At 44.2% G+C, this 12,973-nt stretch overlaps 1 protein-coding gene across 2 annotated transcripts; it reads right to left on the reverse strand.

The window, feature by feature from the left end:
• Positions 1-6,345: 6,345 nt before the first annotated feature.
• On the reverse strand, positions 6,346-12,968 carry LOC132190640 (glutaredoxin-like). 2 transcript variants are annotated; one of them, XM_088510590.1, is made up of 5 exons: positions 12,912-12,968; positions 12,729-12,817; positions 11,941-12,039; positions 11,753-11,811; positions 6,346-6,378 (listed from the first exon to the last, which is right to left on the reverse strand). In XM_088510590.1, the coding sequence occupies exons 1-5, from the start codon at positions 12,965-12,967 to the stop codon at positions 6,346-6,348; spliced, it is 336 nt and encodes a 111-aa protein (XP_088366716.1). In that variant the 5' UTR covers position 12,968. The 2 variants fall into 2 exon arrangements, with proteins under 2 accessions (XP_088366716.1, XP_088366715.1); XM_088510589.1 differs by lacking the exon at positions 6,346-6,378 and having other exon boundaries at positions 11,732-11,811.
• Between the last annotated feature and the right edge of the window lie 5 nt (positions 12,969-12,973).

The raw sequence follows: 12,973 nt of genomic DNA on the forward strand, positions 1-12,973 counted from the left end.
CTTTTAATAAATAAGTAATCTTGTTATCATATCTGTTTACAATCTAGATCCTGCATATATCAATGAAGATATGTCAGTTGATATCTAAGATCACAAAAGCGATCGAGTCCTACGCGGACGCTCTAATTTAGCATGGCCTAAAAGATTACAAAGCTGATTCTCTGATCTCAAGCCACTGAAATCATGGAGCAACTAACAAACATGATCTCTCATTCAAATGTTTGATCAGCCGATATCAAGGGATAAGATTCCTGAATGTGTGGGAAATCAAATTCTCCCCCTGCCTATAAATATAAGTCATATTATCAAAGCAAAGGTAATCACAACTCTCGTTATCTGAGCTCCGTAGTTGTTGACAATATCCTTTCTCTTTCTCATTCTGACTTAGGCATTGGAGTGTTCCCGCCGGCTCACCCCCGGTCACTTCGATCCTTCTTTCTTATTTGTTGTGCAGTCAAATAGTTCGTGTGTTGGTCAACTCAAGCTCGGCAGGCGTGCCACGTCATCATTTGGAAAACGGTGCATCAACAGTTTGGCATCGTCTATGGGAACTTCGATTTTCATCAGTTCTCTACTAATCCAAAATGGTGACTACCCGTTCCACTGCTACAGCCTCCAACGCACCGCCACCATCCGACCTAGCCGAATTCATGAAGCAGATGTCTGAATCCATGAAGGCTCTGAAGAAGCAGAATGAAGACCTGGCTGTAAGGCTCACAGCCGCTGAGGGCCGTAATAGCCAGAGGGACCAAGACCGAGCAAGAAGGCGAGGAGAACGGCTTGAGAGGGAAAGATGAAGGGAGATTTGCGATGGGAAGCGAACTGCAGGTTCGCATCGCGATGAAGAAGCAAGTTCAGTCCAAGCTAGCCATCATACTACTGTCCAGAATGAGGAGCATCATGAGCAGCAGAACCCAGAAAGGTCTCATCATACGAGGCCTCGACGGGAACAACTCCACGACCGGAATGAAGGCCAAATGAGTGCTGACATGGAAGATCTGAAGAAGAAGTACGAAGAGCTAACTCGCAAGTTGGCTGCAAAGGATGAAAAAACCCCTGCTGTGGGGTTTATGGATAACACCGACCTGCCTTTCACCGATATAGTGTTAGGTTTCCCTTTGCCTGACAACTTCAAGATGCCTCGCGTCAAGGAGTTCAACGGTAGTGGCGACCCTTCTGAACATATGGAAAGCGTCTGTGTTCACTTTTCCCTTCATAGGTTTCCAGATGAAATAGCATGCAGGATCTTTCCTCCCACTTTGGAAGGAGTCGCTCAGGACTGGTTCGCCAGATTGCTTGCCAAGTCAATAAACAGTTTCAAAGAACTTGGATGCCTCTTTTTAAGCCAATTCTTGGCTACCAAGAAGAGGATGAAGCACTTGGCTTGTTTACTGTCATTGTGTCAAGGGAAAGAAGAAAGCCTAAAAGATTTCATGCATAGGTTCAATAAAGAAAAATTGTTGGTAGATAACCCGGGGGATCAAACGGTATTATCCGCATTATGGCACGGAGGCAGGCCAAACGGGCCTCTAATGGCTGAAGTATCAAAGAATTCGACAGAGATAACTCTTCCCGAGTTTATAGCCAAGACGGAGGAGTATATTAATCAGGAGGAAATGATTAAGGCTCTCACGAAAGGTCAGGAGGAAGAAGACCAAGAAAAGGAGGACGCCAAAAAGGAGCTACCTGTAGCATCTGCTCCGAAGGAAGAGAAGTTTCAGAAAAAAGTAGTGAAGAAGGCTGTACCATCATTCCCAAAGATAGAACCCCGGCGACGTGAAGATCGAACGTTCACACCTTTGAATACCAGGGTCAACGAAGTGTTTATGGAGATCAGAAGAGACCCATCTTTCAGGTGACCGAGCAAGTAGCGGGGTGATCCGAGGAAGAGAGATCGTACGAAGTTCTGTGAGTACCATAATGATCACGGGCATTTAACGGAAGACTGTATAACCTTGCGACAGGAAATCGAAACTTTCATTAGAAATGGAAGGTTAGTAAGATTCCTAGCAGGAGAAAGGAATCGAGACCCAGTTCACCAGCAGCCCCTCCTGTTGGATGCAAACCGAGCTGAAGGGGGACGAGAGCCGAGACGTGATCGGGATGATGGTCCCAGAAAAGATCCGAGACCCTCTAGGGATCAAGGAGTGGTAGGTGAAATCCACACCATCGCTGGGGGAATAGCTAGTGGAGGACAGTCTAACTCGGCCAGAAAAGCCTACGCTAGGAAAACGCAGGCCGAGGAAGTCTTTACAGTACAAAGACCCTCCAAAGTTGCAAAAAAGGATTCAGTGGTCCTTTCTTTCTCCGAAGAAGATGCTAGGGGGGTAATGCAGCCACATGATGACCCGCTAGTTGTAACAGTGACGGTGGCTAATCACATGATCCATCGAATTTTGGTGGACAATGGGAGCTCGGCTGATGTTTTATATTGGCCAGTCTTTAAGCAAATGGGTATTGATTGTGAGAGGATCGAACCGTTTAGCTCTCCCCTAGTTGGATTTGCAGGAGAGCAAGTCCAGCCGATTGGCCTTATTTCACTCCCTGTAACGGCAGGAACGGCGCCCAAACAAAAGACCGTCATGGTAGATTTCCTGGTTATTGACCGACCAGGTGCCTACAATGCCATCCTTGGTAGACCCGCTTTGAATAAGTTGAAGGCCATAACTTCGACGTACCACCTAACGATAAAGTTCCCGATAGAAGAAGGAGTCGGAGAAGTGAAGGGAGATCAAACCCAGGCGAGAAGATGTTACAATACGTCTCTCAAGAGGGTCTTGGATCTGACTCCTATTGTCGTTGGTACAGTAGGTGGTAATAGCAGGAATGATCTGAAGGGAGAGCCAACTGAACTTCTGGAAGATGTGATAGTTGCAGAAGGCAAGGTTTTGAAAATTGAGACACAGCTCAATCCCATAATTCGAGACGGTCTCGTCATCTTCCTGTGAGGAAACTTAGAAGTCTTCGCATGGACCCATGAGGATATGCCAGGAATCGCTCCTGAAAACATCCTCCACCAACTAAATGTGGATCCAAGTGTGAAACCGGTGAAACAAAAGATAAGGAAATTTGCTCCTGAACGGAATATGGCTATAGCTGAGGAGGTGGAGAAGCTTCTCAAGGCTCGTTTCATTGAAGAAGTATATTATCCTGATTGGTTAGCCAATGTAGTATTGGTGAAAAAATCCAATGGGAAATGGAAGATGTGCGTGGATTTTACCGACCTCAACAAAGCTTGTCCAAAAGATAGCTTTCCACTACCCCGCATCGATGTATTGGTGGACTCAACAGCTGGGTATGGCTTACTCAGCTTCATAAACGCTTTCTCTGGTTACAACCAGATATACATGCATCAAGAAGATCGTGAGAAAACTACGTTCATAACTGACCGAGGCCTGTACTGTTATAAAGTCATGCCCTTCGGTTTGAAGAATGCAACAGCAACATACCAAAGGCTGGTAAACAAGATGTTCCAAGACCAGATCGGACGCAGTATGGAGGTGTACGTCGATGATATGCTAGTCAAGAGTGTGCTACCGGCCTACCGCAGGACCATGTACTCGATTTGCAAGAGACGTTTACAACCTTGAAAAAATACGGGATGAAGTTGAATCCCTCAAAGTGTGTGTTTGGAGTCTCATCAGGAAAGTTCCTCGGTTACATGGTATCAAGCCGAGGAATAGAAGCCAATCCTGAGAAGATACAAGCTGTCTTGGATATGCAGTCTCCAAGAAACTTGAAGCAGCTTCAGCAATTGACAGGGATAATAGCGGCACTAAATCGGTTTGTTTCACGATCAACCGATAAATGTCTTCCATTTTTTAAAGTCTTGCGAAAGGCTTTTGAATGGACGGACGAATGTGAAGAAGCCTTCGAGCAGCTAAAAGAGTATCTGGTGAGCCCGCCTTTGCTAAGCCAGACAATACCCGAAGAAGTACTGTATTTGTATTTAGCCGTATCTCCAACGGCTATCAGTGCTGCATTAATCCGAGAAGAAGAAGGAATTCAAAAGCCTGTATACTTCATAAGTAGAGCTTTGAGAGGCGCTGAAGAAAGATATCCTCAGATGGAGAAACTGGCTTTTGCCTTGGTCATAGCATCCAGAAAACTCCGACCTTATTTTCAAGCTCATACTATCAGGGTGTTAACTGAATACCCTTTGAAGAAAGTACTAAGAAAGCTAGATCTGTCAGGAAGATTAGCTAACTGGGCGATTGAGCTGGGAGAGTTCGACATTGAATTTCTCCGTCGAAGTTCTCTAAAGGGCCAGACACTGCCTAATTTTCTGGCAGAATTCACTAATCTGCCAGAAGTTACCAGTTGGCCGGGTGATGAGACTTGGGTAATTTATGTGGATGGATCATCTACGAAGAAGCATGGTGGAGCTAGGATAGTAATGATTACTCCCGATGGAGAAGAATTGTGTAGTTCCTTGAAGTTAAAATTTAAAACCACAAATAACGAGGCCGAGTACGAGGCGGTCCTAGCAGGACTCGATTTAGCTCTCGAAATGGGAGACAAATTTGTGAAAATGCGGAGTGACTCCCAGGTGGTCGTGGGGCACATCCGAGGTGAATTTGAAGCCAAAGGAGAAAAAAATGAAGTTATACTTAACTAAAGTGCAAGAAATGAAAAGTTTATTCAATAAGTTTAGCATTGTGAAAATTCCGAGGCCAGAAAATGAGAGAGCAGACCAGTTGGCCCGAATAGCCTCAACAGCCACTTGAGAGATTGAAGCCGAGACTCCTATCCAAATTTTTCCACAATCATCAGTTACCAAGACGGTGTCGGTCTCGATAGCCGAGACCATACCTGATTGGCAACTAGAAATCGTGGAATACCTGGAAAGAGGAGTACTTCCCTCAGATAAAAGGCTGGCTACCCGGTTGAAGGTAAGAGCAGAAAGGTTTACAATGGTAAATGAAATCCTATACAAGCGGGGTTTCATGTTGCCACTCTTAAAGTGTGTTTCGAAGGAATAAGGAAATTATATCCTTAGCGAAATCCATGAAGGGATTTGTGGAAGCCATTCTGGAGCCAGAATTCTGGCACATAAAGTAGTCTGAGCGGGTTTCTATTGGCCCAACATGAATCGGGACTCGGCAGGATTAGTCAGAAATTGTGACAAGTGCCAGCGGTTCGCTAATATAACTCATCAACCTCCTGAAGACCTGAGTGCAATCTCTTCACCTTGGCCCTTCTCTCAAAGGGGGGTAGATATAGTTGGACTATTGCCTCGGAGCAGGGGAGGTCTACGGTTTGCCGTTGTTGCTGTGGATTATTTCACCAAGTGGGTAGAGGTTGAAGCCTTAGTGAATATCACAGCTAAGGCAATATAGCGATTTTTATGGAAGAACGTCATATGCCGGTATGGCATTCCCCATGCTTTTATCACAGATAATGGCAAGCAGTGTGACTGCGACTCATTCCGGGCCTGGTGCGCCCAGCTGCGAATAAGGAACTATTACTCGTCTTCAGGGCACTCCCAAGCAAATGGGCAGGTAGAGGCTACCAACAAAACAATTTTCAAGATCTTGAAGAAGAAGCTGGATGATCGGAAAGGAAACTGGGCAGAAGACCTTCCAGAAGTATTATGGGCATACCGAACAACCAAGAGAATTCCAACCGAAGAGACACTATATGCCTTAGCATTCGGAACTGAGGCAGTCATTCCAGCCGAGGTAGGCTCAGGCAGCTATCGTGTAGAGACCTTCCAATCCGAGACTAATAACGAGGCTTTACAACTGCACTTGGACTTGCTACAAGAGAAGTGGGATCAAGCCCAGGTGGCTATGGCAGCATATCAGGCAAGAGTGACTCGGTATTTCAACAAAAAGGTCAAGCCTCAAAGCTTCAAAGTTGGAGATATGGTCCTGCGTAAAGCTACTCTCGCAACCAAGGACCCAGCTGAGGGAAAACTGGCTCCTAATTGGGAAGGACCTTATAAGGTGGTTGAATGCAAACGAGCAGGAGCATACCACTTGGAAGATTCCAAAGGTAAGGCTCTTCCGAGGCCTTGGAACGCTGAGCACCTTAAAAAGTACTATGTCTAAATGCAGTGATATGTGATTTATTTGTCATTTCATTATTTTCATGAATAAAAGTATCTCGGAGTTATGCAGCATATAAAGTTCATATGTACAAATTAAATTATTAGTCTCGGAGAAGACAGCTGAAAAGGCTCTTCCGAGCCCTAAAATGATGCAACCGAAAGGAGCATTCTCTTAACATAACATAACCCAGACTCGAAAAACCTAATAGAACTACCCGAGACCTAACTCGAAATAGCATAACTATGGGCAAGTCTGAGGATAGATCAAAAAACCTAATCAAACTCCCCGAGACTTAACTCGAGGTAGCAGCCGAACTCCCCGAGACCTAACTCGGGGTAGCAACCAAACTCCCCGAGACTTAACTCGAGGTAGCAATTAAATTCCCCGAGGCCTAACTCGGGGTAGCAATCAAAATCTCCGAGACCAAACTCGGGGTAGTACAGCTAAAGGATAAGTCGAAATCTTCGAGACCTAACTCGGAGAAATATAATTATAAATTTTCTGACTACCATAAGCAATAAAAAAGTTATTATCTCAAGATTCGTATAAACACGAAAACTCATTTCATTAAAAAAGAAACTTGAAATATATACAAGGAACCATTAAAAAATGATACATCATTTTGCCTTGGGAGCAAAAACAGGAGTAACATCAGGGGCTTCGGCAGATGCAGACTCGGCAATGTAGGCCTCGGTAGAGCGGGCATCATCAGGAAAGGACTCGGTGCCTTGGTGCTGTCGATCCAAAAAAGGATTGTAGAAACATTCTTTTATTCCTGCTGCATCAGGCATTTGTTCTTGGCCTAGGTTTACCAGTTGTGCCATAGTTGCATCCGAACAGGGGATGTCCTCGACTTTCACCTTGTCAAGATCTATCCTCTGAGTCGAGTCCTTAGCCCATGCTCGAAAAGTTTTGAAGCCAAGGATGAGCCTGTCGGCCCAGACAGAATTCCGAACCCATGAGGCAAAGGACAGCTGACGTAAATAATCGGCAACTCGGGTTTTAGCTTCCTTCAGCTGAGCCCTTCCTTGGGTGTACTTTCCCTTAAAGAATTTGAGCTTTTCCTCGGCTACCACTTTGGCTTCATTTGTCTTGGTCACCAAAGCCTTCAAATCCGAGACCTCATCTTGAGCCAATTTCAGCTGGTCCGAGACCCCTGCATATGTTTCTTCCAGCTGATTGAAGTCCTCCTTAATAATAGAGTTATCCTCTTGCAGGCAGTTCACTTCAGCTCGGAGGCTTTCAATTTCAGTCAGTAGATTATTAACCTTTGATTCAGCCTTTGCCCGAGCCGCGGCGGCCTGGAAGTCTCGCCCAGCAATTTAGACTGTTCCTGACCCGAGATTAGCAGCTCCTCGTCTTGCGCCACAATAACTTTCGTCAGTTTTGCATTCTTGGCTTCCAGTTCAGTGACCTTGTCTTTAAGGCGACTTGTCTCAGTAGCCGAGCCCTGTGCCGTCTTCTGAAAATAACAGTACAATATCAACGACTTCATGAAACTCTGCAACAAAAATTCAGTTAGCCTGAGTAGGGAAGGAAAAGCAAATCAAGGCAAAAATCAGAGAACTTACGACAAGTTGGTAGAAGAGCATCTTCTCAGTCATGCCTTGAGCAGTGGTGTCACGTTCCATAATGAGTCCCTCATGAGGAATCAAATCCACTAGTGCCTGGAAAGGATTGCCCCTCAGGTCGCCACCGAACGTAGCAAGGGGTCTGCGGACTGTCCAATCCACCCCTTTCGGTCTCACAAGAGCCTCGGAAGAAGAGGAGGTCTCGGCCGCAGGAGCCTTAGCTGCAGAGGCCTTCTCAGCACCAGGATCCATCTTGGCAGTAGAGGCCTTTTCGGCATTTGAAGGTGTCGACTGACAGGCCTCGACAGGCTTCGGAGCCTGAACCATACGCTCACCTTCAGCGATGGGTGATAACGGCCTTACTCCTTCCTCTGCGGCCGCGGTGGTATGACCCTTGGTTCCCTCCTGTACCATCCCTACTGAGGCCTTGGAATTCTCTTCTAGCTCTATATCATCCAAAATATATTGGATGTTCGAACCAAGAGGTTGGAACAACAGGGACCCAATGGGGATAGTATTATTTGCAACAGCTCTCGCTGAGCCGAGAGGTGTAGCGTTCAGCGGCCGAGCTGAGATGGGCTCGTTTGCAAGGAAGGCCTCGACTTTCGCAGCAGATCTCACCACGGGCTCAGGACCCGCCTTTCTCCTAGCAGCAAGAAAGTTAGCAAGTTGGTCTTGCGCTTTTACTTCAGCCACCTTCTTCGATTTCTTTTTTTCCGGTTGAGGGACCTCGAGGTCCTCAGGCTCGTCAACGAACCTCAAAACTCTGGCTGCCCGAGGAGGAGTGCTAGGCTTTTTGGCCTTGGCATCCATTTTTAGGGGGCCAGTAGTCTGAAACTGAGGGACCACAGGTGGGGCTGGACCACCACGTATTTTTAAGGCCCCGCCGATTTGAAGAGGGATATTCTTCTGCTTAGGCTGTTCAACCATTTTGCCCTTGCCTTTGTTAAGACGAGATTTTCGCGGAGTAGCTCCTCGAGTGTTTGCGGCCGGAGAACCTAAGGTGGCAAGACTTGGGTCTCGGACGACCACGGAGGCGAGTCTCTTCCTTTTTCCGCCAGCGCCTCCATCAAGGTTTTCGATGCCCTTCCCTTCAGAGAAGGTCTCCATCAATTTGGTGTAAAACATCAAGTTTTCATGTCTCCGAGCCCATGCGGCAACGTTCGGTGTAAAAACGGTTCCTTGGAAGCGTTTTTAGCAGGAACACTCGTCTCCCGCGGCACCCTTGGACCTTCAGCAATTTCGGTGGGGTGAAACTCCCATTGACCAGTGGCGAAAAAATACTTAGCTTTCCACCCGTGATTTCTGGAATATTTGCCATCCATGTGTATAAACTTCCCCCGTCGAGACTGGAAGTTGTACAAGCCCTCACACTTCGGGTTCTTCTGAAGCCGATAGAACCACAAAAACTCTCGGGCGGAGAGGTAACGGCTTGGTCTAAGGGCCATTGGCCAGAGTAAAGTACAGGCATAAAAGACCCGCCATCCGTTAGGAACAATCTGGTGCGGGGCCAGATTTATGAGACTCAACAGCCCTCGCACTACCCTTGGGAAAGGTAGTCGGAAACCAGAACGAAACATAGTTTTGTATAAACAGACCTCGTGTGCGTCAGCTCGCACAATGGCACCTACTTGCTCCTTATCGAACCGAAGCTTCACTGATTTGGGAATAAAGCATTCCTCTCGGATTCTAGCCTTGTCTACTTTGGCTAGTTCTGACCGCCAGCAAGCTGGATAAGTATTGCCATCGAGACCATCGGAGCCAGATCCCTCGTCGCCGGACATATTGATAAGGAAAGAGAGAGAGTATAGGAGCAGGCGTTTGGAGAATGAAGAAGAGAAACCAGAATTTTATCACCATAACAGAAAATGGATAGATACAAAAAAGATAGCACCTTATTTAAAAAGGATCTCACCTCGGTAGCAGGGGTATTAAATGGGCCAGATGCGACAGGGTCTCGGGATGCCAACCGACGCCGCATGTAGGTGAGGCGTGCAGGGTACTCAAACGCCAGAATTAATGATGCGACAAGGTCTCGGGATGCCAACCGACGCCGCCTAGAAATTTGAAATTTGGAATTTGAAATTCGAATTTTGCCGCCTTAGTTGTCCGAGATGAGGTGGGAAAGTCATTGACTATCTCAGAACTTCTCCTAATAAAGCTGGTCTCGGTAAGTAGGCCCGTTCCGTCAAGACATAAAATTTCCTTAGTTCTACAAACATCGAAATTGAGGGGTAATTGTTGGGTCATGGACTAGCCCACTATTTATTCAGCAGTCCCCAAGCACAGCCTGAAAAGGCCCAAACCCGCGACCATGAATCCGAGACCTGCTTATCTGAGTTTGAGAGTCCGAGTCTGGGAGTCCGAGACCATGAATCCGAGACCTGCTTATCCGAGTTTGAGAGTCCAACTCCACGAGTCCGAGACCATGAAATCCGAGACCCCCTCTAGCCGAGATCGTAAAGTCCAAGATTAACTCAGGACACGCAAGTCTTGGTAAAGGGGATAACTCCGATATCTTGAAAGATGCTACTTTTAATAAATAAGTAATCTTGTTATCATATCTATTTACAATCTAGATCCTGCATATATCAATGAAGATATGTCAGTTGATATCTAAGATCACAAAAGCGATTGAGTCCTACGCGGACGCTCTAATTTAGCATGGCCTAAATGATTACAAAGCTGATCCTCTGATCTCAAGCCACTGAATTCATGGAGCAACTAACAAACATGATCTCTCATTCAAATGTTTGATCAGCCGATATCAAGGGATAAGATTCCTGAATGTGTGGGAAATCAAATTCTCCCCCTGCCTATAAATACAAGTCATATTATCAAAGCAAAGGTAATCACAACTCTTGTTATCTGAGCTCCGTAGTTGTTGACAATATCCTTTCTCTTTCTCATTCTGACTTAGGCATTGGAGTGTTCCCGCCGGCTCACCCCCGATCACTTCGATCCTTCTTTCTTATTTGTTGTGCAGTCAAAGAGTTCGTGTGTTGGTCAACTCAAGCTCGGTAGGCGTGCCACGTCATCATTTGAAAAACTGTGCATCAACATATTCTTTTTTTGTTTTTGTTTTTTTTAATGACTTTTGGAAAAATTAGAAATTATATAGGCTTTTTATAAATTTTGATTGAATTCCAATTATGAAATGTGTTGCTACCAAACTAAATAATTGAAATAATTATTCCACTCCAACCTCTTCTATTCCCAGTAAATAGTAATACTTATTCCGCAAACCAAACGAGACATAAAAGAATAAAAAATCAATAAAACTTCAGTCATCTCTCTCCTCCACTTGTTTTTATTCTTATTTCGTTCTCGTTTTCGTTTTTGAACCAGGATTTGCCTCGGGGGCTTCAGCCTTAAAAATTTTAAAAATTCAATTAAATATATAATTTTTATAATATTGACACCCAAAAATTAAAATTACCCCCCTCCCCCCTGAATGAAAAAGTCTTTTTATAGTTTTACTCCCATATCACAATTTCCCGTTCCGCCCCTGACCTCATCGGCCTCAGATCAACTGCCTTGAATCCGAATGACTTGCTGCATACACCCATAGTGATCCACAATCCACAATGACCAAAACCCACGAGTGCCAATCACTCCCCTTTGTGACAACTTCCTAAAGGAAAGTTATTAATTTGAGTATAATGATCCAGCTAATAATCACAACCTAAAAAGGAAGGTTATTAATTTGAGTATAATGATCCAGCTAATAATCACAACCGAAAAGGGACCTCCTTCACATCCAAAATCAGAATCAAAAGCCAGGGCAGCTAGGGTCGCACCATGGAAACACAAAATCAGGTTTGGACAAACCCAAGCCCACAAACAAGAATAATCAATTCCTAAAATGACAAACTACATAACTCTAAACCTATAAGCAATGCACAATTCATATCTTCTGACTGGGAGTAACAAGAATATCAGGAAAATTTCAAAACAGAAATATCAAATACCCACTAGATTCTACCTCAATACACCACTTCAAGTCCAATTTTATTTAGGATTTTGAAAAGTTTGACACAAAATACAGAAACACCATAAAGCTACCTCTTATAAAACTTTACTCATTAACAAGATAACTACATTTCTTCAAGCAGAAAGCTTGGCAACAGCTCCAGCTTGTGTCAGCAGAGGAACCAGCTTTCCTTCCTTGTGCAAAGCAGTAGTAGCTGCAAGACAATAAAATAGAATAGAATATTTAAACCTAAAGGCCCAAAACAAACAATTAATCTTTACATTCATATCGATATGAACGTGATTAGTGATCCTATAGTTTGTTTAAGGGATTGAGATCCTACTGTCACAGCCACCGATGTGGTTCCCGCCAATGAATACATTGGGCACAGTCTTTTGTTTGGTCCACTCAGCGAGTGCTGATTGTATCTCGCTTCCATCGCCTTCAAAACATCAAAACACAAACAATATAAGTTAACCATTTGCACACTATAAATAATTCACACGTAGAATTTTTCCTAGGGTAACTTCATATTAGAGTGGTTAAAATCCTAACCATTGTTTTAATCTATTGTATCTTCACTAAGTTATATGCCGAGATGGTAAAAACTGAACCCATTTAATTAAAAGTAATGATTAGGGTTTAAGAACTTTACCAAAGAGCCATCCTAGAAAATCAAGAAAATCCTAATCCAATCGAAGTAATCATGAAGCAACAGCTTCATTGTTCATGATAGCCCTCAAACCTTACAACCAGAGCTCCACAACACAATGCATTACTTCCTATTATGCATTTACACACTTTCAAACCGCTTTTAAGGCAAGATAGAGCAATTAGGCTAAAATCATGCTAATATTGCATCTATTATATATGGCTTTCTAACACATGCAATCAAAAATTAAATTGCGTGAAAGCTATAATTCTCTAAAATTACAAAGCTAAAGTATTTGAAGCAAATATATTCAAAGCCATAATAAATTAAACCAATCCTTCTGCACACAAAGAATCCGATTTAATTGATTAATTCCATAATCAAATGCCCTTAGAATTCAAATTCTCAATCCCACATATATACAGAACAACCGAAAATTGGATTCAAAAACAAAAGAAAAAGAAAAAAAATTATCTCACTTTCAGTGTCCAACTCAATAGCCTTGAAATTCGCTCCCAATTGAGTCAACAGCTGCTTCACGTTCACGCAGAACGGACAGTGCGTCTTGCTGTGGTTACAACCCCCGACATCAACGTCCATATATGTATAAACATGTAATTTATCAAATCAAAAAACGAACGGTTTGATAAACGAAGAGAAACCTGAAAACGACGACGGGATTGGACGAAACGATCTCCTTGGCCTTCGGCAACGCCATTTCTCT

The sequence above is a fragment of the Corylus avellana genome, chromosome 9 (genome assembly GCF_965113065.1).
Source record: "Corylus avellana chromosome 9, dhCorAvel1.hap1.2, whole genome shotgun sequence".
NCBI classification, from domain to species: Eukaryota; Viridiplantae; Streptophyta; class Magnoliopsida; order Fagales; family Betulaceae; genus Corylus; species Corylus avellana.